Source organism: Miscanthus floridulus, chromosome 8 (assembly GCF_019320115.1).
Source record: "Miscanthus floridulus cultivar M001 chromosome 8, ASM1932011v1, whole genome shotgun sequence".
Taxonomy (NCBI): Eukaryota; Viridiplantae; Streptophyta; class Magnoliopsida; order Poales; family Poaceae; genus Miscanthus; species Miscanthus floridulus.
The window spans coordinates 23,283,047-23,304,988 of record NC_089587.1 but is presented as its reverse complement, the minus strand read 5'-3'; the positions used below and the strand labels follow the sequence as shown (position 1 = coordinate 23,304,988).

The 21,942-nt window shown below is 41.9% G+C and overlaps 1 protein-coding gene across 1 annotated transcript; it reads left to right on the top strand.

Annotated features, from left to right (window-relative positions):
• The first annotated feature begins 12,098 nt into the window (after positions 1 to 12,098).
• LOC136471341 (ultraviolet-B receptor UVR8) lies at positions 12,099 to 15,052 on the top strand. Its single transcript, XM_066469068.1, has 4 exons — positions 12,099 to 12,429; positions 13,273 to 13,489; positions 13,558 to 13,870; positions 14,378 to 15,052. The coding sequence occupies exons 1-4, from the start codon at positions 12,116 to 12,118 to the stop codon at positions 14,860 to 14,862; spliced, it is 1,329 nt and encodes a 442-aa protein (XP_066325165.1). The 5' UTR covers positions 12,099 to 12,115; the 3' UTR covers positions 14,863 to 15,052.
• Positions 15,053 to 21,942: the final 6,890 nt, after the last annotated feature.

Below are 21,942 nucleotides of genomic sequence, written 5' to 3'. Positions count from 1 at the left end.
CTGCATCCGGTCGTCACTTGACTGTTGAGATCAGGTGATCAATATTTGAAGAGAGGGGACACATGGTACGCATCGCGTGACCGGACGCTAAAGTCCAGCGTCCAATCGATATGACCGGAGCATCCGGTCACCCCATGTTGTGCCCAGTGAAGGAGTACAACGGCTCTATTTCATAGGGGCTTCTATTTAAGCCTCATAGCCAGCTTAAGCTCACTCTCTTAGCCATTTGCATTGACATAGCAACCTTTTGAGCTTAGCCAAGGCCCTCCCACTCATCTCCATCATTGATTCATCATCTTTGTGAGATTAGGAGAGAATCCAAGTGCATTGCTTGAGTGTTTGCATCTAGAGGCACTTGGTGTTTATGTTTCACTATGGGATTCGCTTGTTACTCTTGGTGGTTGCCACCACCTAGACAGCTTGGAGTAGCAAGGATCATTGAGCGGAGGGTGGTGATTGTCTTTGGCTCCGATCGTGGTGATTGTGAGGGGTTCTTGACCTTTCCCCGGTGGAGAGCCAAAAGGTACTCTAGTGGATTGCTCATGGCTTATGTGATCCTCATCTTATGTTGGTTGTGCGGCACCCTATTGAGGGTTTGGCGTGTGATGCCAATTAGCACGTGAACCTCTAAGTGAGTGAATCGCCACAACGAGGAGTAGCTTACCGGTAAGCAAGTGAACCTTGGTAAAAAATCATTGTGTTCATCATTTGATTCCGAGGTGATTGTTCTTCATTGTTATTTATTCTTGTGATTGATTGGCTCATTCCTTGACATGGCGGTATAAACAAATTGCTCACTCTCTTTACATTACCGCAAACTAGTTGTCAAGCTTTTTAGTGTAGCTAGTTGTGAGAGCTTGTTAGTTTGGTTAGTGTGGCTCTTTAGTTAGCTTTTGAGAGCATACTAACTTAATGTAGTGTCATAGCTATTGTGTAGATAGAAACTATATAAACTAGACTTATGGTAGGTGGCTTGCATTTTTAGTAGGCTAGCGCAACACTTACTTCGCCTCATAATTATCTAACTGGTTTGTTAAGTGTTGTTGTAGAATTTTTAATAGGCTATTCACCCCCCTCTAGCCATTAGGACCTTTTACCAGGGGCCGTGAGCTCTGCTGGTGGAGTGTGCCCTCCACTTCAGTGATTTTTTTAGAAACAATGGTGACAAGCGGATAGAAGGGGGTCATTTGGGTAGGCGTTGTGGTCCACCACTGGAAGCTTTCAGGCAGACAGATGCCCTGTTCCAAGAATTTCCATATCACAAAATATATTTTTGTACTATACCTTTTTTATGTTATAAATTTTGATATTATTTTCTATAAATGACCGAACTTAAAATAGCTTGATTTAAGATAACTCTAAAACATCAGTTATTGTGTGGCATGGACAGTAAACACGTGTTGTATAAGGTTTTGGTAATGCTCTGGTTAGGACATCCGATCGTTAGGACGTTGCATTTGTAAGCCATGGCACCAGACCAACAGTCCAACTGGTGTATCACCTTGTCCACTCGCCTCTAACCTTATCCTACTGCTCCATTCTCCAGAAGGCTCTCCACTACAGCGCTGAAAGGTTCTTATGTGGTTTTGGTAATTGAGTGACAACTTAGGTGGACTAATTATGTTTATGTGAGATACACAGGTGATTAGTCCATAGGAACATATGTGTGAGCAACATATGCCATGAAGGTAAAAATAGCTTGGAGATGTTGCAAAGCTCACACATGTGATGATGAAGGAGCTCATTGCACATGAGACATGACATTGAGTCATGTGATCAAGGTGGAGAAGATCAAGACAAGACTTGGCTTGATGGACCGGTTACAAGCATGAAGGGCAAGTCGGAGGCCTTGGAGCGATGGACCACGTGGCGGTGAAGCTTGAGCAAGACTTGGCGCCGATGGACGAAGGCAACGATGAAAAGCAAGTGAAGTCAAGATCGATGAACCAATATGATTATGTGATGATATGAAGTGGATCATATCATTGTTGATCATGTTGGTGCATGTGTTGCATCGACATTGGAGAAGATAGAATGGAATGCGCAAGGCAAAGGTATAACCTAGGGCATTTCATTTTACCTGTCATAGGTGTGTAGAGAAGTTGATGACCGGGTTTAGGATAGATGGCCGTACTATCAAGAGGGGCAAACTTCTCTACATATCGGTCATCTAGTACCACTCGAGTGATCTAACTTTGCATCGTCGCTAGGATTAAGTGGCATGGCAAGTTGAGTGGCTAATCCTTTGAAAAATGATTGTGAAAATGCTAACACACATACACATACACATAGCGGTGTACACTTGGTGGTGTTGGCACATTTCCAAAGGAGATGAAGTTAGAGTTGATGTGGATCAACTCAGCGATGGAACAGAGGTGAGAAGGGTTCGAAACTCCACCGGTGGAGTGTCTGCTATGGACAATCCGACGGTGCCACCGATGCCCTATTATGAAAAGATAGGGTCTCATAGAGTGCACTAAACGCTGGTCATGCAATGACCGGAAGCTAGGGTCTTGCGTCTGGTTAGTGGCTGCAAAGAGCGTGCAGGCGTCGGTCTTCGACCGAATGCTGGCGCTGGAAGTGACCAGACGCTGACAGGGTGCATACGGTCAGGGTGACGTGTGATGACGTAGGCAGAGCAGAGAAGCTGGAAGTGACCGGACGCTAGTGCTACATCCAATCACGACCAACCGGACGTGTCCGGTCATGTCTGGTACCTTACTAGAAATGACTAGACGCTGGGGTTACTGAGTCCGGTTAGTTCAAGCTGTTGCATTCGATCGTCAGATGATCATTGAGATTAGATGAACAACGTTTGAAGAAGGGGACATGTGGCGTGCATTGCATGATCGGATGCTGAGGTCCAGCGTCTGGTCGATCAGACCGAAGCGTTCGGTCATCCTGAGTTTTGCCCAGTGAAGGGGTAACGGCTCTATTTGTTTGTGGGGTTATAAATAGAAGCCATGGTTGGCCTTGGGCCGAAAGCTGAGCACACTAGAGCCTTGGTGGCTTGTGTAGTAGTGCTTGGGAGCCCTCCATCTCACATATACTTGATAGTGATCATTCGATTGTGTGAGAGAGCGATTCTAGTATGATTGCATCATGAGGTTGTATCAAGTGGCACTAGGTGATCGAGTTGCAAGCCAGTGGTGCTTGTTACTCTTGGAGGTTACCACCTCCTAGAAGGCTTGGTGGTGGTCTCCGTTGAAGCCCGCAAGAAGCTTGTGCGGTGCTCCAGAGAAGAGCTTTGTGAGGAGCATTGTGCTCACCCCGCGGGAGCCACGAAGAGCAACTCTAGTTGAGCGTGTCATTGAGCTACCCTCACTTTCGGGGGTAGGTTCTTGTGGTGCTTGATGTGCGGGCTTGGCGGGTGATGCTAATTAGTCGCCGAATAACCAAGTGAGCGGTCAACACAACGGGGACGTAGCGTGTTGGCAAGCATGTGAACCTCAGGAGAAAAATCATCGTGTCAACCTTGTTCTTCCTGTTGGTTTGCATCCTCGTTACACAAGCTTGTAATTACTTTCATATACATTGTGCTTGTGTAGTTGCTCTTATAACTAGTTAGCTTGTATAGCTTACTAGTTACCTTCTTGCTTGTGTAGCATAGAAGTAGCTTCCTTGCATGGCTAATTAGGTTTGTGTAACCTTGTTAGTCACTTTGCTTAGTTTGTGTAGCTAAGTATTTGCGTTCTCTAATTTGGCATTGGTTGCCTTGTTATTGAGCATTGCTAGTGAGCTTAGTTGACTTTGTGCTTTTGCTTACTAGCATGTGTAGGAGCTCCCTTGTTGCTTAAAGTACTAGTAGCATAGGTTTATGTGACCTTGCTTCTAGAATTGGTTACGTGAGCTCTAGCTAGCCTGGCACCTTTATTGCTTAATTAGTATCTTTTAAAGGTGCAAGAGAACATAGATAGAGGGGTGTAATCTTGGCTAGACTGATAGTTCTAATTCCGCACTTGTTTCGATTAGCCAACGCGATTAATTTTAGAAAGGACTATTCACCCCCCTCTAGTCCGCCATCTCAACCCTACAAGCGCTACAAAATAATGCTCCACCATGACCACGCTTCGCAATGCCGCAACCATGAGGTTCCTCTGCTAGCCACCATGATGGGGACAGGGTTCCTGATCTTCCATCAGGTTCAAGATAACTATCGGTTTGGTTGGAGAGCGACACACTAATCTGGCTTTAGATCACAAAACCCAACCCTGCGATCTTAGCACAACGTCTCCTCTAGTTATCAACCATGACACAATCCGAATGACCTTGCAAAAAAGGCTAATCCCTACTGTGAATCAAAGAACACAAGTAAGAACAAGATAAAATGCAACTAAAGTAAAATGATAATTTACAAATGTATGATTAAGATCTTAACATGAGGTTTCACAAATCGATAACAGTGACTATTCAAAGATAGATTAATCTAAAACAAAATTCAAACCCTAATGTAGGTGGTGGCAACTAATTATATAGCCTAAGGAGCGTCCAAGGACCTATTCGCGTCCTAAGGAGTTGCGACACGTTACAAGGCCCAAACAACCCAAAAGGCGGCGACACAGCACCCTGATAGATTCTAGATATCAACTTGTTTTGATGATTCCCATTGACTCCAACTAAATTTGGACCTCCAATCAAAGCCATTGGTTAGCTTATGAAATTATCTTTCCATCCACATATGAATCATCAAAAACAGAGTCCGTATACAACCTGAACGTCCATTTTACTATAGGATGCTCCTAGAGCCTGAGATGGACTCGAACTTGTCATGGATTGGGCCTCCAACTTGGCTTGGACTCCCTTGCTTGCCTTCTAAGGAGGTGGACAAGGAGAAGGACATTCTTGGGCATCTCTGATGTGTTCTCCATCTCCTTAGGGCATGCTCCAACATAGGCCAAGGTCCCAAGGGTGAATATCAAGCCCATGACGATGACGTAGCTCCTGGCAGAAATAGCGATAGCATGTCATGATGATTTGGAGACCTTGCCAATGTGAAATTGAGGTGGAACCAGATCTAATTGAAAGCTTATCAAACAAGCTTTCCATCAAGTGCTCATTGACCTCAATGACACTCCAGATGAAGGAGTTATAGCCTTCCCAATGAGGTAGTGTCATGCTGCCGGCGAAACGAATGTTCAACTTTGATGGACTTGCACTTTGAGATCGGCCTTGTTCATGGCATATCCAATCTCTATCATCATGACCATTGTTCCTAAGAATATTTGAAATACCACTATTAGGTAGCAACCAATTTTTAGTTTTATTATTACGCAAATAAAGGAACAAGCTCACCTTATCTTTGACTTTCATGGCCCTAGCCATAGGTGTCATGTCCTCATCATCCTCCCCTTCTTGACAGCAAACCGATCTTGGTTTGAGCTTAGCTGGAGGACAGGTTGTAGGTAGTAGTCAACATTGCTTCCCTTCTTGAAATTTAACATGTTTCTTTATAACAAAACTAGGAGAACTTGACATGCCAAGATTATAGCTATTGCAGCCCTCTAGTTGATCATATTTATGCATAATAAAAGGAGATTTCAGATTTGAACAAATATAGACACGATGCAATATATACTCTCCTTTAATTATATTTGCTAATAAAATGATATATACATCTAGACAACTATGGCAAGTCAGCACATTTAAATTTCTCCTCCAAACTACTAAGAGCACATGGAGTATTATAGTAAACTCAATATAACCCAAAGTATTTAAAGAAGACAATAAGTTTAGTTCATCTTGTTTGCTACATCCCAGAGTCTAAACGGCTCAGATCCACTCTACACGATGAGTGAACCACACCTACCACCATCCCACTTATACTTTTGTTCTCGCTTCGTGTAAAAGGATTAACCCAGAGATGGTGGGATGGACTTTATAAGCCTTATATGTTGGTCTAACCCACCTTTAACAACTAAGGTGGGACTAAACCCCCCACAATATCTTATTACATGCACATGGGCCACTATGAGCCAATTCCAAACTAGGCCGGATATGACATTGTTTAGTGGCAATGGAAATCAATTGTTTATTTTTAGCACAAGTATTTTGTTCTAAAAGAAAAGAACCAATCTCATTCACTAGTTGTGGCATGGGAATAATCATAGCATTATCACACAACTCTTCTTTATCACAAAGATTAGTAGAACTTTTATCATGTGACAAAGGTAAATTAATACAAACTTCTAGTATAGCATTATTAGAATCATTGGTGGGAAACTTCAGCATATCAAAAGAGCTCTTACCTGAGACATGTACCTATTCTTTCTTTGTCACCTTGTCCTCTATTTTGGATACATGCTGCAAATATATTAGTTCCAACATGAGGCAAAGCAATATCTTCATTTTGTAAAAATTTAGATTTAGATGAAGGTATTGTAACATATGTAATAACCCATTCTTTTCTAAAAGGCTCCTTCTTTCTTTTCTCTACTCTCATGAGATCTTATCTTAAAATTTCAGCAGCGGTCATAGGAATAAGTGTAATTTTTCTACCATTGTATTTGAATGAATATTTATTAGTAATTGTATTGTGCATAACATTATTTTCAGATATCCATGTTTTGCCAAATAACAAATTGCATGCATTGCATAGGTACTATATCAAATTCAGCGCTATCCTTATAAAGACCAAGAGAAAACTCGATGCGTGCAATTTTAGCTACCTTTATCTCATCTCAAGAATTTACCTATTGGATGTAGTATGGATGTGGATGTGGCTTTGTGGTCAGACCAAGCTTCTCAACCATCTCTAAGTCTGCAAGGTTGTTGCAAGTCTCACCATCAATCATAACACGGCAACATTGTTCCTTCACAACAAAATATGTTTGGAACAAGTTGTTGAACTAGTTTTGATCTACCTTCTCCATTTGAGAACTGAGCACTCGCTGTGCAAACTCCATAGTACATGCGGAAGGTGGCAGTGATGACTTCGTTGTAGCAGCAAAGGAGGACGGTTGTGTGCACGTTGCAGTGCCCACTTTTGCAATTATTTCATCCATCCTTATAGACAAGCGGTCCATGATGTCCTACAGTTCACTCTTAAAAAGAAATTCGTTGTTTGGCATTGTTAGCAATCAAAATAAATGCCTTGTCAACTATTTATGGGTCAGTGGAATCACACTCTCACACGTCTTACCAAGTTCTTACAAGGTTCTTACCAATGCAAAGCAATGGACGGTACAACAAGTGGCTGGTTCGTGATACCTGAGGACATGACACAAAGATTGCAAGGGTCTTTTCTGTACTAATCTGAAGTATATGTGGAGCTTGGAAGGCACACAAAGAGAAATATTTCATATGTGGCACACAAGTCAGAACAGATAGCAATATTGAATAAATGTCCAGAGCACTTGTCCTAGTTGCTGGCTTATACGTGTTTCTAGCACCAATTGTGACAAACAAAGGAGTGAAACAAGTATGAAAGGTAGCAATGGAAACATAGACAAGGAAAAGGCAACACAAACAATAGAGCTTTTGGGTGTTCCTTATGTGCTCTATTTCTCTTCTCTGCTCTTTTCTTTTACTATTATTTTTTTCTTTTCTTCTCTTTGTCCAAACTTTTTTTTTCTTTTGCTCTTTTGATATTTTTTTCTCAGCAAGGAGCACACAAGAAAAAACACAAAAAATTGAGCTCAATTGGATAAAAGATGTGGCCTATAGAAAATCAGGATTGTGCTAAAAAAGCATACCAAAACTTGTGGGCCTGCAAACTCAATTTTTCTGATCAAATTTCGCAAATCTAGTTTTTGTGAACCCATCTATGCTGGGAAGAAACGGATCTAAAATTTTCTAGCGTTATCTGTACAAAAGTCATGACTATTTTAAGGAAGCTGCTCGAATTAGGGTTTTATGTGGATAAAGATGTGGATTTTTGGATAATGGTGGCTAGGGTTGATGGAAAATAGCGGGGAATTACACAAACTAGACTCAAACACAATCTAAACCAGCAATAAGACCTTGACCTAGGACACAAACTCAACATGACGGATTCTAAAACTAAAATACGCAAAGGATATAGCGCGGATGGTTGTAGGACAGGAAACAAATACGACGATGGACTATGGGACGAAGGTGAAAACACTTGAACTAAGGGTAAGATGTGAACCTGATGGTATACCTAAAGCTCTAATACCACTTGATGGGGATGGGGTTTTAGATCTTCTGTTAGGTTCAAGATAACTATCGATTTGATTGGAGAGCGACACACTCATCTGGCTTCAGATCACAAAGACCCAAATCCTATAACCTTAGCACCATGTCTTCTCTGGTTATCAACCATGTCATAATCCTATTGACCTCACCAAGAAGGCTAATCCCTAATGCGAATCAAAGAACACAAACAAGAACGAGATAAAATGCAACTCAAGTTGAAAGCAACTAGGCCCCTAGTTGGGTTTTAGTGATTAATGACAATATGTGATTACTGTGACTAACGTATGTTTTGCAGAGGCTATCATGGTGGTCATGCCCCTACGATGGAAATCATTTTGGTTTTCAAAGGATGGACGACAAGGTTAAGGATGGACTAGTTCTAAGTGTCGATTGGAGTTGAAGAGACACTTAGAGTAGTTTAGAACTTTGTTTTTCCTTTGGCCATACTATTAAGGGGGATATGGATGGGTAGCTTGACCTAGGTGAGTCTAGTGGGTTAGGTGTGGTGCACACTTGCTAAATCTAGCACTAGGTAGCTCCTAAAAAGCCCTTAGATCCATTGGAGCAAACTTCATTCATGTATGATCGAGAGTTGGAAGTGAATGGAGGGTCAAATGCTGACCGAACGCTAGCTTCGGTGTGATCAGACACTGGCACAGAGTTCAGTCAGTTCATTTGATCAAGGTGAAGTCGTCTGGAAGTGACCGAACGCTGAGAGGTGAAGTGACCGGACGCTGAGTCCCAACGTCCGATCGACTCTAGTAAGGTTCTAGAGAGGGAAAATCATGACTGGACGCATCCGGTCATATCTTAAACACTAGAGTTCGAGGAGAACTGATCGAAGCGTCCGGTCACCCCGCAGAGGCACATAACGGTTCATTTTTCAGCCATAGTTATAAATACTTCATCCATTCATGTGTGGGGGTATTTTTGCTCATTCCAACAGCTAAAAAACACCTTTGTGAGTGCCTAGAAGAGCAAGGTCCTAGTGAGGTGATTAAGATTTGAGAATCCCAAAGAGAGCCCTTATTAGTGAGATTAAGAGTAGCAAAGTGTGCATCCACCCTTCTCATTAGGCTTGTCATGGTCAAGTGAGAGTTCGTGCTTGTTACTCTTGGTGATCTCCATCACCTAGATGGCTTGGTGGTGATTGGAAGCTTGGTGATCATCCGGCGGAGCTTGTGGATAACCCAACTCAAGTTGTGAGCGGTTGTGGGTGATTCACCACGACGGAGTGTCGAAGAATCAACCCGTAGAGAGCACTTGATCCTTACACGGATCAAGTGGGAGCTACACCCTTACGTGGGTGCTCCAACGAGGACTAGTGGAGAGTGGCGACTCTCTGATACCTTGGCAAAACATCACCGCGTTCCTCCTTCTCACTTTACTTTGAGCATTTACTTTGAGCAATTCAATTCTTGTCATTTATATTCATAGAATTGCCATGCTAGAGTAGGATTGGAACTTAGATTGCTAAATTTTTGTGTGGTAGATCAATAGAAACACCTTCTAGGCACAAGGAGTTAATTGAGCCAACCATAGAACTTAATTATTGCAAAGAAATTTAAAATTAGCCCAATTCACCCTCCCCTCTTGGGCATCTTGATCCTTTCACAAGTAAAGTGATAATTTGCAAATGTATTATTAAGATCTCAACGTGGGGTTTTATAAACCGATAACGACGACTGTTCAAAGACAGGCTACTCCTAGAGCCCAAGATGGACTCGAATTTGTCATGGATTGGGCCTTCAACTTGGGTTGGATGTCCTTGCTTGCCTTCTAAGAAGGTGGCCAAGAAGGAGGACGTCCTTGGACATCTCTGAGATGTTCTCCATCTCCTTAGGGCATGCTCCAACATGGGCCAGGGTCCCAAGGGTGAATATCAAACCCATGACAACGACGTAACTCCCGACAGAAATAGCGATAGCATGTCATAATGATTTGGACACCTTGCCAACATGAAATTGAGGTGGGACCAGATCTAATTAAAAGCTTATCAAACAAGCTTTCCATCAAGTGTTCATTGACCTCAATCACACTCTAGATGAAGGAGTTATGGCCTTACCAATGAGGTAGTGTCGTTCTACCAGCAAAACGAATGTTCAACTTTGATGGACTTGCACTTTAAGATCGGTCTTGTTCATGGCAGATCCAATCTCTATCATCAAGACCATTGTTCCTAAGAATATTTGAAATACCACTATTAGGTAGCAACCAATTCCTAGTTTTATCATTATGCAAACAAAGGAATGAGCTCACCTTGTCTTTAACTTTCATGGTCGTGTCCATAGGTGTCATGTCCTCATCATGCTGGCCTCGCTAGCGCCCCTATAGTCCATATCCATAGTGCCCCATGGCCAGCCATTGCCCCATCATGCTCCCCTAGCCGGTCCATAGTTACCCCCTGCTCGGTCCGCGCCAAGGCTACGATATCCCCTCGCCAGTCCATCGACGATGCGAAGCTCCATTGCTAGGCTCAAAGAAACAGAGGGCAGCTCCGCTCTGACGGCCGCCCCATCGCGCCCCTTGTCTGGTCCATAGCTGCCCCTTGCCTAGTCCGCTCTAAGGGTGCGGTGTCCCTTGGCTGGTCCACCAACAACACAAAGCTCCATCGCTAGGCTCGAAGAAACAAAGGGCAACTCTACTCCACCCTCCGCACTTGACGGCTATCGTGCCCCCTTGGCCGGTCGCTCTGCGCCACTGGCGAGCTCTAGACCGATGAACTTCACACGCCAACGAACCTCTATTTCTCCCAAGCAGCAAAGAGATGTTGTACTCAAAGCGCATGTTGCAAACATACATTTCAAATATTTTAGAGGTATGTTCAAGTGTTTCATATGGATGTTGCAAAAGTAGATCGGGATGTTGCAATGATTTATACACGTATGTTGCAAGCGTCTGTTCCTAATGTTTCATCTGTTTTTCAGACGTATGTTGCAAGTGTGTTTATCTAGATGTTGCATATGTTTTCACACATATGTTGCCAAGTGTTTTATCTAGATGTTGTGTATGTTTTGCTATGGTTTTCAAGTATTTTTTGCAAGTGTTTTATTTGTCTTCTTTTATATATTGCAAGTGTTGCATCTGGGTATTTTTAAAGTAGATCTGGTGTTGCACATATTGCTATGGCTATACACGCATGTTTCAGACGCATGTTTCAAGTGTTTCATCTGTTTTAGACATATGTTGCAAGTGTTTTTATTTGGATGTTTCAAAAATAGATCACGAGGAAGCACATGTTGTTGCTGCTAGTGCACCACCATATGTCACCGTGCCGTCATGGTTTACCGCACGCGCCTGGTGATGGTGTCGTTGCTGCTGCGTGCATGCGAGCGTGTGAAAAGGAGCGGGCTCAAGGTGGTCCCCGTGCATGTGTGGGCCCACGCAGCCTCTGGAGCGGGATGGGTGCATCAGGCGTGGGTTCAAAAGCACCTTTCGATGCTAGCGCCCCATAGCGGGTCCGGGCGCTAGCAAGTTCCATAAGGTTTTGCTAGATTAACTATATTAATAAAGAAGGCATATGGATGAAACAGTTTGAAACCTTGAGGTAAAGCTTCTAACCACTTTCAAGTAATCGGAATTGCTCGGCCTAGAAACTGCAACGTGTATGTGCCCAACCTAATCTTTGGTTGGTGTAGAAATATATTTTTGTCGCATCGTGTAAATACAGTGATATTTTTCCTCCCTGGCAAAAAAATACTATGCTAATCTATGGTGGTATTTCTTTTGAGCAAAAAAGTTTTTTTGAGCAATTTTGAGGAAAAAAAAAAAGTAAGATGTCATGACGTTTTTTTTTTTGAGGGAAAGATATCATGACGGCTGGCAGGCCTAGGAGGCTAACATAGGCCCACCTGTTTGCCCCATAAGGCCTGTTCACTGGCTGGGCCGGTCTTTTCTGCACAGGTATACATTCAGCCCAACTCAACCTTCCTTTGCCTCTCTTTCCCGACTCCGATCGCAAATGCGTTCTCTCCTCCTTGCCCGCACGTGCGCCTTCGCTTCGCGGCGCTTCCTCTCCGCGCTCGCCGGCAGCGGGGCCGGGGGCCCGTGCGCCGGCGTGGTGTACGGGTTCGGGGATAATAGCCATGGCGCGGTGGGCCAGCCGCCACCGGCTGCCGACGCCTACGTGCCCACGCCCGTGCCCTCCCTCCCGCCGTCCGTGAGCGCCGTCGCCGCCGGTCACTACCACTCCCTCGCCGTATCTGCCGCCGGAGAGGTCTGGGCGTGGGGGCGCAACGACGAGGGCCAGCTCGGCCGCGGGCTTCACTCCCCGAGGTAAGTCCTCTTTTTAGATATCAGAAGTTAGTGTAATACAGCATCGGGTAAATAAGTGATGAAACATGATGCTCCTTATATAGTAGCACAAGCATGATTCTCGAGGTGAAAGCATTACTACATGGTGGTTACATGATTACAAGACATGTGTGGATTTGGAAGCACAAAGCGCTACATTGTTTGCTTATGTAGTTCGGTCAATAATGCTACACATTAACCAGGAGAAAGGATCACTGACATAGGAAGAGTAAGAACAAAAGGAGAAAGAAAGGGCACCTGTGATTTTATCATTAGGTGAAACAAGAAAGACTTATGGAGCTAGGAACAACATAACTCAGCAGTATTTATTGAAAGAAACACTGAAGGTTATGGGAGAGTGAAAGATTTGGATATTTTTTAGGCCCTATTTGGATTGATGAAGCCAGGAGAAGCCACTTTTTGGTGGTTTTGGCTTCTGGGCAAAATGGCTTCAGCTTCACTGTTTTTGGTTTGGTTTTGGCTTCTGGGCAAAATAGCTTCATCTTCAAAAGCCATGCTCGTGTGTGCACATTTGGCAGAGCTTTTGATTAAGCCGGTAGAGAAACTCCAACTAAAGTCCTGTCAAAGAGAGCCTTAGCGTGGACACTGCTTCTTTTACTGGTTTCAGTTTTGTATATTTATAATAATTAAATATTTTCTACTATTAAGAATATTAACATTTTGCCCACTCTACCTAATGAAACTTTGTCTATCAGATTTTTGTTCCTTGGAACTTAACCATTAATGCTTGTCTCCTTGTCCTTACGCCAGTGTTACTTATCAAGGATATGCATAAAACTTTTCAACCATTTCACTAAATGACAGGAATACTTGGAGCAACGCAGAACTGGTCAGAGGATTGGAAAATGTTCAAGTTCAAGCTGTATCTGCTTCAGGCGTTGTTTCAGCAGCAATAGGATCTGATGGTTCTTTATGGATTTGGGGGAGATCAAAGCGTGGCCAACTTGGACTTGGGAAGGGTATTGTAGAAGCAGCAGTGCCATCTAAAGTGGAAGCTCTTGGTAGCTACGACATTGTTAAGGTGCTAACTTTCTCCCAGAAATTAAATAAATGGATTAACAATGATGTTAACTGAAGGAATAATGGTAGGTATCATTTGGATGGGGGCATGCCATGGCATTGACAAAGGATGGAAAGCTATTTGGTTGGGGCTACTCGGAAAATGGAAGGTTAGGAGAAATGGGTCAAAGCACTAGAGCTCTTTCTGCAGAAGAATACATAGGAAAAATGGCAGACAAGTATTCTAGTTCAATGCTGGAGGCTGTTGAAAAGATGGTTGAAGAGAAAATTCGCAGTGAAGACAATATGCCCATTATCTGGGAACCATCACTTGTTCATGAAGTGAGTCGTCTTGAGGTGTCTGACGTATCTTGTGGGCTTGATCATTCCTTGATTCTCTGCTGTGAGTATTTATTTTCACTACAAACGAAACTCCTTGTGTGCATATTTGTGATGGATAATACTTTTCTCGTGCTTCTCTGCTGCTCTCTTGGTAACCAGAGTCAATAAGCTATGCTGTAATGTTGCTTCAATAATATTTGATGTGATCAAACATTGGAAATATCTTGTACTGCAGATGCAAATAGTACATGTTTTAGATAACAATTGGTTATTACCTGTCATTATCACATCTTGACAAATCTTGCTTGGTCCTGTATGGACAATTTAACATACAATGCAAGTAGCTGGACATTTGTGTAATGAGTCTCATGTTCCACTAGGACGCTATTGCTAATGTTACTTATAGGATCAGTATAGGAAAAGATTATGTCATCTTAGCCTCTTAGGAAACACACTACGGAAAATGAAACATAGTGACCATCTATCATTCTCAAATTAGCCTTTTGGGGTATTCTTATTTTCAAATCTATGCCTACCACCATCTCATATGGTTTCTGTAATTTTCCAGCTGATGGCATTGTACTGAGCGGTGGTGACAACACTTACGGACAACTGGGTAGGAAGGCAGGGCCGCCCAAATTGCTTCCTGTTGGCATGAGCTACAAGCCATTCTCCATGTCAGCAAGTGTCGGTCACTCTCTCACACTATGCCATACAACGACTGAGGGCACTGATGGTGTGGAAACTGGCCTCCTCTCATGGGGGTGGAACTGCAGCTCCCAGCTCGGACGGCCTGGTCAAGAGGACATCCCTGCACTGGTGGACTGTATGAGCACGGAGAGGCTGGTAACGGCCTCGGCTGGTCGAGTCCATTCAGTTGCTCTCACGTCCAAAGGTGAAGTTTGGACCTGGGGATCAGGCAGGAATGGCAGGTTAGGTCTGGGCAGCTCCATTGATGAGGCGGAGCCGTGTCTTGTAGATACCCTGGAAGGGGTGGAAGTCTTGCAAGTTACAGCAGGGATGGACCATAGTCTCCTCCTGGTCTCCGAGTAGGTTGGCATGCTGGTTCACTGAAAGATACTATACTATAATTGTTAGTTGTATGGGTATCCATATATCTGTCTGAAGAAGCTGGAAGTGGCGCCATTTTCTCTTTCTCGAAGGAGTATGGCCAGTAAGGTGGATGTTCTTTTCTCTTTTTTTTTCTTCAAGAAAAGGTGTGGATGCGCATTGCCACTTGCTAGACGACATCTGATTTAACCTACTCTTTTTGGGTAGCATACTAGCATTGGTCCTGTTGAAGGATGATGCACGAACTTCTCACACGTGATCTGAAATTCTAAATTATATGTGATATTAGCAGACGGTAATGCAAAGCATTTTATGTTTTGGGCCTTCCACCTCGTCCTTGCTACATGAGGTGGAGCGTTGTATAGGCCATAAGCCCATAACACTAGATGTAGCTGTGACCACATAGACTATACCTGTGTTGTCGAATTGTGCTGTCGAAGTTACTTTACTTCTACATAATTTGCGTGATCAATGTAGACTAATTAAAATGGATAACGAGAGCATCTGCTAGTAAATAAATATGAAAAGAAGATTTCGTAAGAGTCTGGTCATTCTAAGATAAGCACCATAAGATAGAACATGATTTTAGCAAAAGTTTAAAACTGGTTTCATACTTTTATATTTTCCAAGCTAAAGCAAATCTTCAATGATTTTTTAAAGTTTGGATCAGATTTTTGGATTTTTAATTGCATAATAAGTTGTCCAGAAAGAAACAGTTGGATGATTTTTTTTGAAAAATTATTTATATAACTTTTTTTATAAAGCTTGTTTGACCCTAAACTATCAAAGTAGCCTGATTTTTCCTTTGGGGTGATGTGGCGCCATATAGGATAAAACCACCATTAAAACCATCCAAGGTGTAAATTCAACGCGTTTTAAAAAAAAAAAGGATCTCAGGTACCGTTTTTTCAACTAGTGGAGGACTGGAGGAGAATCGAATTTCGAGTGAAAGTTGGAGGATTATTATTTTTTTTTTTTTTTTTGTTGAGGAAAGTTGGAGGAGGTTAAATGGACATTTTTTCCCTTTTTCTCTCCTTCGATTATATCCAGGCCGCAGCGCTCCTCTCTCAACGGCCCAAGCCCAAAAGGCTGAGATCTCACACGTAGAGCCCATTCATCGGGCGCGCACGCACGCCGCGAACAGCCGGAGCGGTCGGCGACAGAGACGACAGAGACCAAGTCGAAGCGAGCGGCTTTGCCGGCGGCGGCGACCGGAGGATGGGGCTGGGAGGCCGGGGCGTGGTGGGAGACAGGTGGTCGCAGCGCATCCTATGGATCTGCGCCCTGGGCAGCGCCATGAGTAAGCACCCGTACCTAAAAACCCTACCCCCTGCTATTCTGCTCCCATTCCGTCGCGGTCTTCCCCTAACCACTTCTCCCCGTTGCCGCCGCGGTCTCGCTCCTCTGGTGTTTCCGTACAGGCCTCTACTTCGTGGCGGTGGAGAGGCAGGCGCAGAACCGCGCGCGGGCGGTGGCCGAGGGCCTCAAGGCCCTCGACGGCGCCGGGGATGACGTGTGACAGAGGTGGACGCTTCCGTGCAGAGGGCCTCCTTTGGTTAGGTCATAAAAACGAGTCACATGTTTTTCCTGCTTCACATGTTCACAGAACCTCGTAGCGTTGCAATAATGTACTAAACATCTGTGCTCAGTCTTTGTAGAAAGGAATGTTGATCAATGTGAGTGTTCTCCTGTTTCACATAATTCATCTGAGCCTCTATCACAGAAATGTTGATTTGTGTCACTATGTGAGTGTTTTCTTATTTCACACAATTTGTGCATTTAAGGATCCATATGGTCATATGGTGTATTCTTAACAGTGGCGTAGCCAGAATTTAACAGCTGGGTATTCACTGTGCTTTTTATTTGACCAATAAAATACACACCACAAAAATATCAACATGAAAGTGAAGGAAAATTACTGTGCTCTTATTGAAATTCCTTTAAGCCTGAACAATGGAGTAATATTCTGTTTTTTATACATATATTAATACTACATGATATACTAAATTTCTATATAAAATCATGGGTATTCATGTGTTCATGTGAATACACATGAATACACATGAATACCCCTAGCTACGACCATGGGACTGAATGCATTATGTAAGCGAATGCAGTATGCAAGCATGGCAAAAAGTTCTCTTTTAGGTGATTCTGATTAGTGTCCCGGTGCTATCATTGCTGTGCTTCAATGAAGCTAAAAATTAATGGTAAGATTATACTTTGCATTATCTTTGTGTTTGAGCAACTGAAACTGAGCACTAGTGGCAAATAAGCTATGCATACCTCCATCTTGTGTATTCAAGAATTCAGAAAAGGTAGGAGTGCTGCAATGCCACTGCAAGTGCATTTCAGTATCTCTTTTCATGTCTACCTCTCAAAAGTGGATAACCGACTCTTCCTTTCATACCCTTGCCCCTTGGTGTGGCAAATGAATATTGGTATTCTTTCCACCCCTAATCATTTCTAGGATTTCGTCAACTAGTTCTTCTGAATTGAGCTAGGTTTTTCGAGTTATCCTGTGTCTACAGTGTATACATTCAAATCCTGCTGCGAATTAGGGCTGCCATGAAGATTGGAATATCACATTACATGGGAAAAATATGTTCTTCTGCATGGGCACAGAAAACAGCAGGCACTGATGACAAACATAGTAATCGTTTAAGCACAAAGTTGATTCCAGACCCTTGCAGTGAAATAATCAACTACTTCAGAAGGAATGCCTTATAGATATCAATGTGGTTAGTGCTTCGTGGTATCATTGATTTATGTGATGTCCATGGAATGTTAATTGATTCTTCACAGGTTGATTCTTCACCTGTTAATTCTCTAACAAGTTGATAATTTTTTTTTCTGACTCACCAGCGTGCCTTGAAATGAGTTTGCTATTTGCATATGTGATATATTTTCTCAAGAACTGCAGTTTTCAGTTGTTTTCCTCTGATAAACAGTAGATTTCGACATCTATGATTATCTGAAATGGTTCAGTTTAAACTTTAAAGTACAGTGGTCACTGGTCAGTGTATTTATATCTGAAAAGGCGGTTATTATTTGTTCGTGGCTCAGACTTATAGGTCCTTGACTAAGCCAGATGATAAACCTATGCTGTTGCTGTTTACTTATTTGTTCATGGCTATTATTGTTTACTCAGAGTTGAGACAATAAATAATTTACATATGGAAATATACTATTTGCTTTCTGATTTCAGTTATGACTTCATGCTGCTAAAACCTTGTATATAGGATCCAAATTTTTTATATCTCAACATATGCCTTATTTTCTCCCAAAGGCCTAATTTTAATAGGTGCTGTCTTTCAAGACATGTAAGCAAATACCTTGTAAAATATGGTCGCTAGGCTAGTAGTTTATTGAGAAGTGTAATAGCACACCAACTCTGAAAGTTACATTGTTTATTTGTTTTGACAACTTTTCATTATCTAAGTGTTTTCTGTTGAAGATGGTCTGTATATTGGGTGAATGTTGTGACTTGTAACTTTACATAGTCATCCAAAGAAAAGGTAGATAGATGGCTGGGAACAGTGCAAAGTAATGGAATTTAGGAATCTGCTATTGTTATTGAATCTTCTACTTGTATAAAACTAAGTAAAATAAAATACTATGATTCCAGAATTATTATTAACTACCTGCTTTCAAGTGTCCCTTAATTGTTTCAGTTTGCACCGAAGTTTGATCTGATCAATCAGTATGCCTGATAATTTCACGTAGGCCTTGCACTTTAATAACCACTGTGATAAGATTTGGAACTCTTGTTTCCTTTTGTCTTTTGCTTTACAGCCCCCTTTATTTGATGCCTCTGTGCATACCGTTTGCTTAATGGCAAGTGTTCACTTAAATAATTGCTATATTGTAGGCCTAATGATCAACTAGTTGTCCTCTTATTTTGCTACTAAGTATGAAAGGTTGAAAATGTGAGGAATCTTCCATGCGCAGAGCCCACTAATGAAGGGAGGTTACAGGATTGTGATGCAAGAACCCATCATCCTTCTTGGTCATCCATAATCTTGAAAAGTACTTTTCTGATCACAAGATGCTGTTTTTTTCTTTGATGCATCTGTCTCGAGCTTTATTAACCACTTTCCATGAATAAGCTTAAATATGTTTGTGCCTGAAAGACTATCAGTTGATCATACAGTCTTTGTTGCCTTTGCATTTCTTTATCACTACCCCTAGTATCATATCTAACACCAAAATGCTACTGATGCAGAAGTGAATAATTCATGTTAGGGACTTAATTGGTGCCACTTAAGCTACTTGTGTTTGTAAGTCACATAATCAAAACATGCCTTATAATAAAACCTGTGATGATGGTGGTTATGTGCACTCACCTTTCCGGATGCTGTTAGTGCTTTTCTTTTCCATTTTCCAACCTTCCTCTTTTGTCCCCCTCCTCACTAATGAACCACAAAGGTTGATGTCGCAATCAGCTTGATGCAGAGCATCTTGGCCATGATCTTCCTTGCTTGGACACTGCCTTGGGTCACCAAATAATACCCATTAAAACTGTTTAGCTTTTTTGGTAAATTATCCCTAAGGCGGACGCGTCAATATCAGGCATGAAAACTTAAAAGTGCAAGAATGATTGGTACATTTATGATAAGGACATTAAAGGATAATTAATTGAGAAAAGGTAAGGGAGGATAAGGGAATCTAGGTAAGCTATCACATTTCTATTTGGTGTCTTTGTTGAGCATCTTAGGGTTCTTGCTTTGGTTCCAGTAAGATGAGGGGCAATAAATTATGCGATTAGTGAATGGAAAAAAGAACAATTGAAGTGATGGAGCTTAGTGCTTATTCAGGAAGTTCAATGAATGTTCAGCCATTTGCCTGTGGGGCTAGACTCTAGAAGGGAGGATAGATTCTTAGTGTGAACATTTTCATAGTCGTAGCTTCATAGGTCTTCTATTCTCCTTGGACCATCGTAAGCACTGTCTAGGATATTTAATCTTTCCTATAATTATTTAGATATATGGAACCTACAAGTAGGGTGATGTTTAGCAATCCTCCTTTCATTTCTTGCATAAATTACAATATATTGTGTCTTAGTACTGATGGGTGGCCAGGCATTAACCATGTTAAATATTCTGTTGATTTCTGTAAATGCCCTAGTTAGTAACAGATTGTAATCCAATCTTTACACAAGATTTGTTGGTGTTTGGGGATCCACCTTTGCCTTAAGATATGATATCTGCCAACTCTGCACAGCCAACTGTTGGTGCAAATCCTTAGATGTGCATGATGTTTTCTTCATTGTCTTTTTACTTCTATAAACAGAAATCATTGCCTCACGTTCAGTATTATTTGAATTATTCTTTCCATCTGAAAGTAATCTTTGGCCAACCATTGTTCCATGAAAAACGTTCTCTACATTCATTTTACTCCTTTTTCTATATTGTTTTATCTAAACTGATATGCTTTGACTTGATCTAAAATGGTATACTTTGATTAGCAAGACTTACTGACCAATAACTTGTATATATTTCGAATGATCCAATCTGGTGCTGATCAAAGCTGTGTTGTCCTAAAGTCCTTGTCCCACTGTGCTGGAGACTGGAGTCTATGTTGCACGCTTGAACTGTGGGGCATTTCTGTTGGAGAATTACGCACACTGCCTTCCTACAAGAATTCAAAAATGTATAAGCAGGCAAGATGTTTATGTCTCAACCAATCCCAAGTCACCAACAAGTTGAGGAGAAATTTATTCATGGGGTACTCATTTCTTCAGAGAACAAGATCTTGGTTTGATCTATGTCAGTCTTCAAATTGCAAAAGCAGCTTGACTTTTTGTCCTTTAAAAAAAAGGATCGGCATCGGCATCTTCTTTGTTGTTTATGCTAAATCACAAGTCTGGTGAAAGTTATCGTAAAAGAATAAATTTTTCATTTTTATTTTCCTGATAGAATCTTAGTTTAACTCTGATTCTAATGCTATTATGCATGGTACTGCAAACTTAAATTTATTTGTTTTCTAGTGTTTTTCTGGGCTCAAACCAAAGTAGTTTGCATGATTGCACAAGTTCCTGATTTGCCATAGCCCATAGACATGCCCTGTCTAATAAGTTAAGTTTGCATAAACCACTTACCAACAGGAGATCCACTGTGGAATCAAACTTAAATAGGTCTTCAACGCAATACATATAGTCTCTAATAGAGTATCTATATGAAAGACTCATTTTATGTGTTAGAAGAGATATAACTCAAATTTGAGTATCCTCTTTTCTAAAGATCTATTTACAGAAATGATCATCTTTTGAGTCTTTTTTGTTGAAGAAGATAAAAAAGAGATATTAAAATTTTGCTCGTAGTGCTACCCAAAAACAAATGAGCCGAATCATGGGTCTTGTTTAGATTGCCTCAAAATTCTAAGTTTTTTCACTCTCTCTCTATCACATTAATTTTTGGATGCATGCATGGAGCATTAAATGTAGGTAAAAAAAAAACTAATTGCACAGTTTGGTTATAAATCATGAGACGAATCTTTTGAACCTAGTTAGTCTATGATGGGACAAAGTTTGTCAAATACAAACGAAACGTGCTACAGTGTCCAGATTGCAAAAATTTACCATCTAAACCAGGCCATGGTTTCATGAACATAGATAGACACGGAAAAGAGTCAATAATTGCAAAAAGGAGAGAGTGGCTGCAATGCAATCAATCGGCTGTCATCTCCACCTGGCCACAATCGTACCAAAGTGCATGGCTAGCTAGCTGTAACATGATTTTACAGATTTGACCTGACTTGGACTTTGGAGAATTTTAATCTGGCCCTATGGATGGAATGGGAAGCTGTAGACCTGTCGTTGCCCTGCAAATTACACAGCTTTTGTCTCAACGTTGTAGCCGATAGGTCAGATCCAACGAATTCTGGGACTGTACCTTGCGTGCCTAACTGCCTGTCACTACGGGTCTGATTGGGTGTCCGAATCCGGCCGTTATACGGCGCATCTCGCATCTTTGGTGTATTTCGCTTGTGTTTGAATGTTCTACTTGTATGTTTTTTTTTGTTTCCTCTCGTGCAGATGCCCTTTTTCATCTCGGACGGTGT

Bases quoted from the DNA above. Each gene is read 5' to 3' on its own strand.
- LOC136471341 (XM_066469068.1), top strand. From the start codon at position 12,116: ATGCGTTCTCTCCTCCTTGCCCGCACGTGCGCCTTCGCTTCGCGGCGC. The intron at 12,430-13,272 runs GTAAGTCCTCTT...ACTAAATGACAG, and splicing joins CGCGGGCTTCACTCCCCGAG to GAATACTTGGAGCAACGCAG. The intron at 13,871-14,377 runs GTGAGTATTTAT...GTAATTTTCCAG, and splicing joins TCATTCCTTGATTCTCTGCT to CTGATGGCATTGTACTGAGC.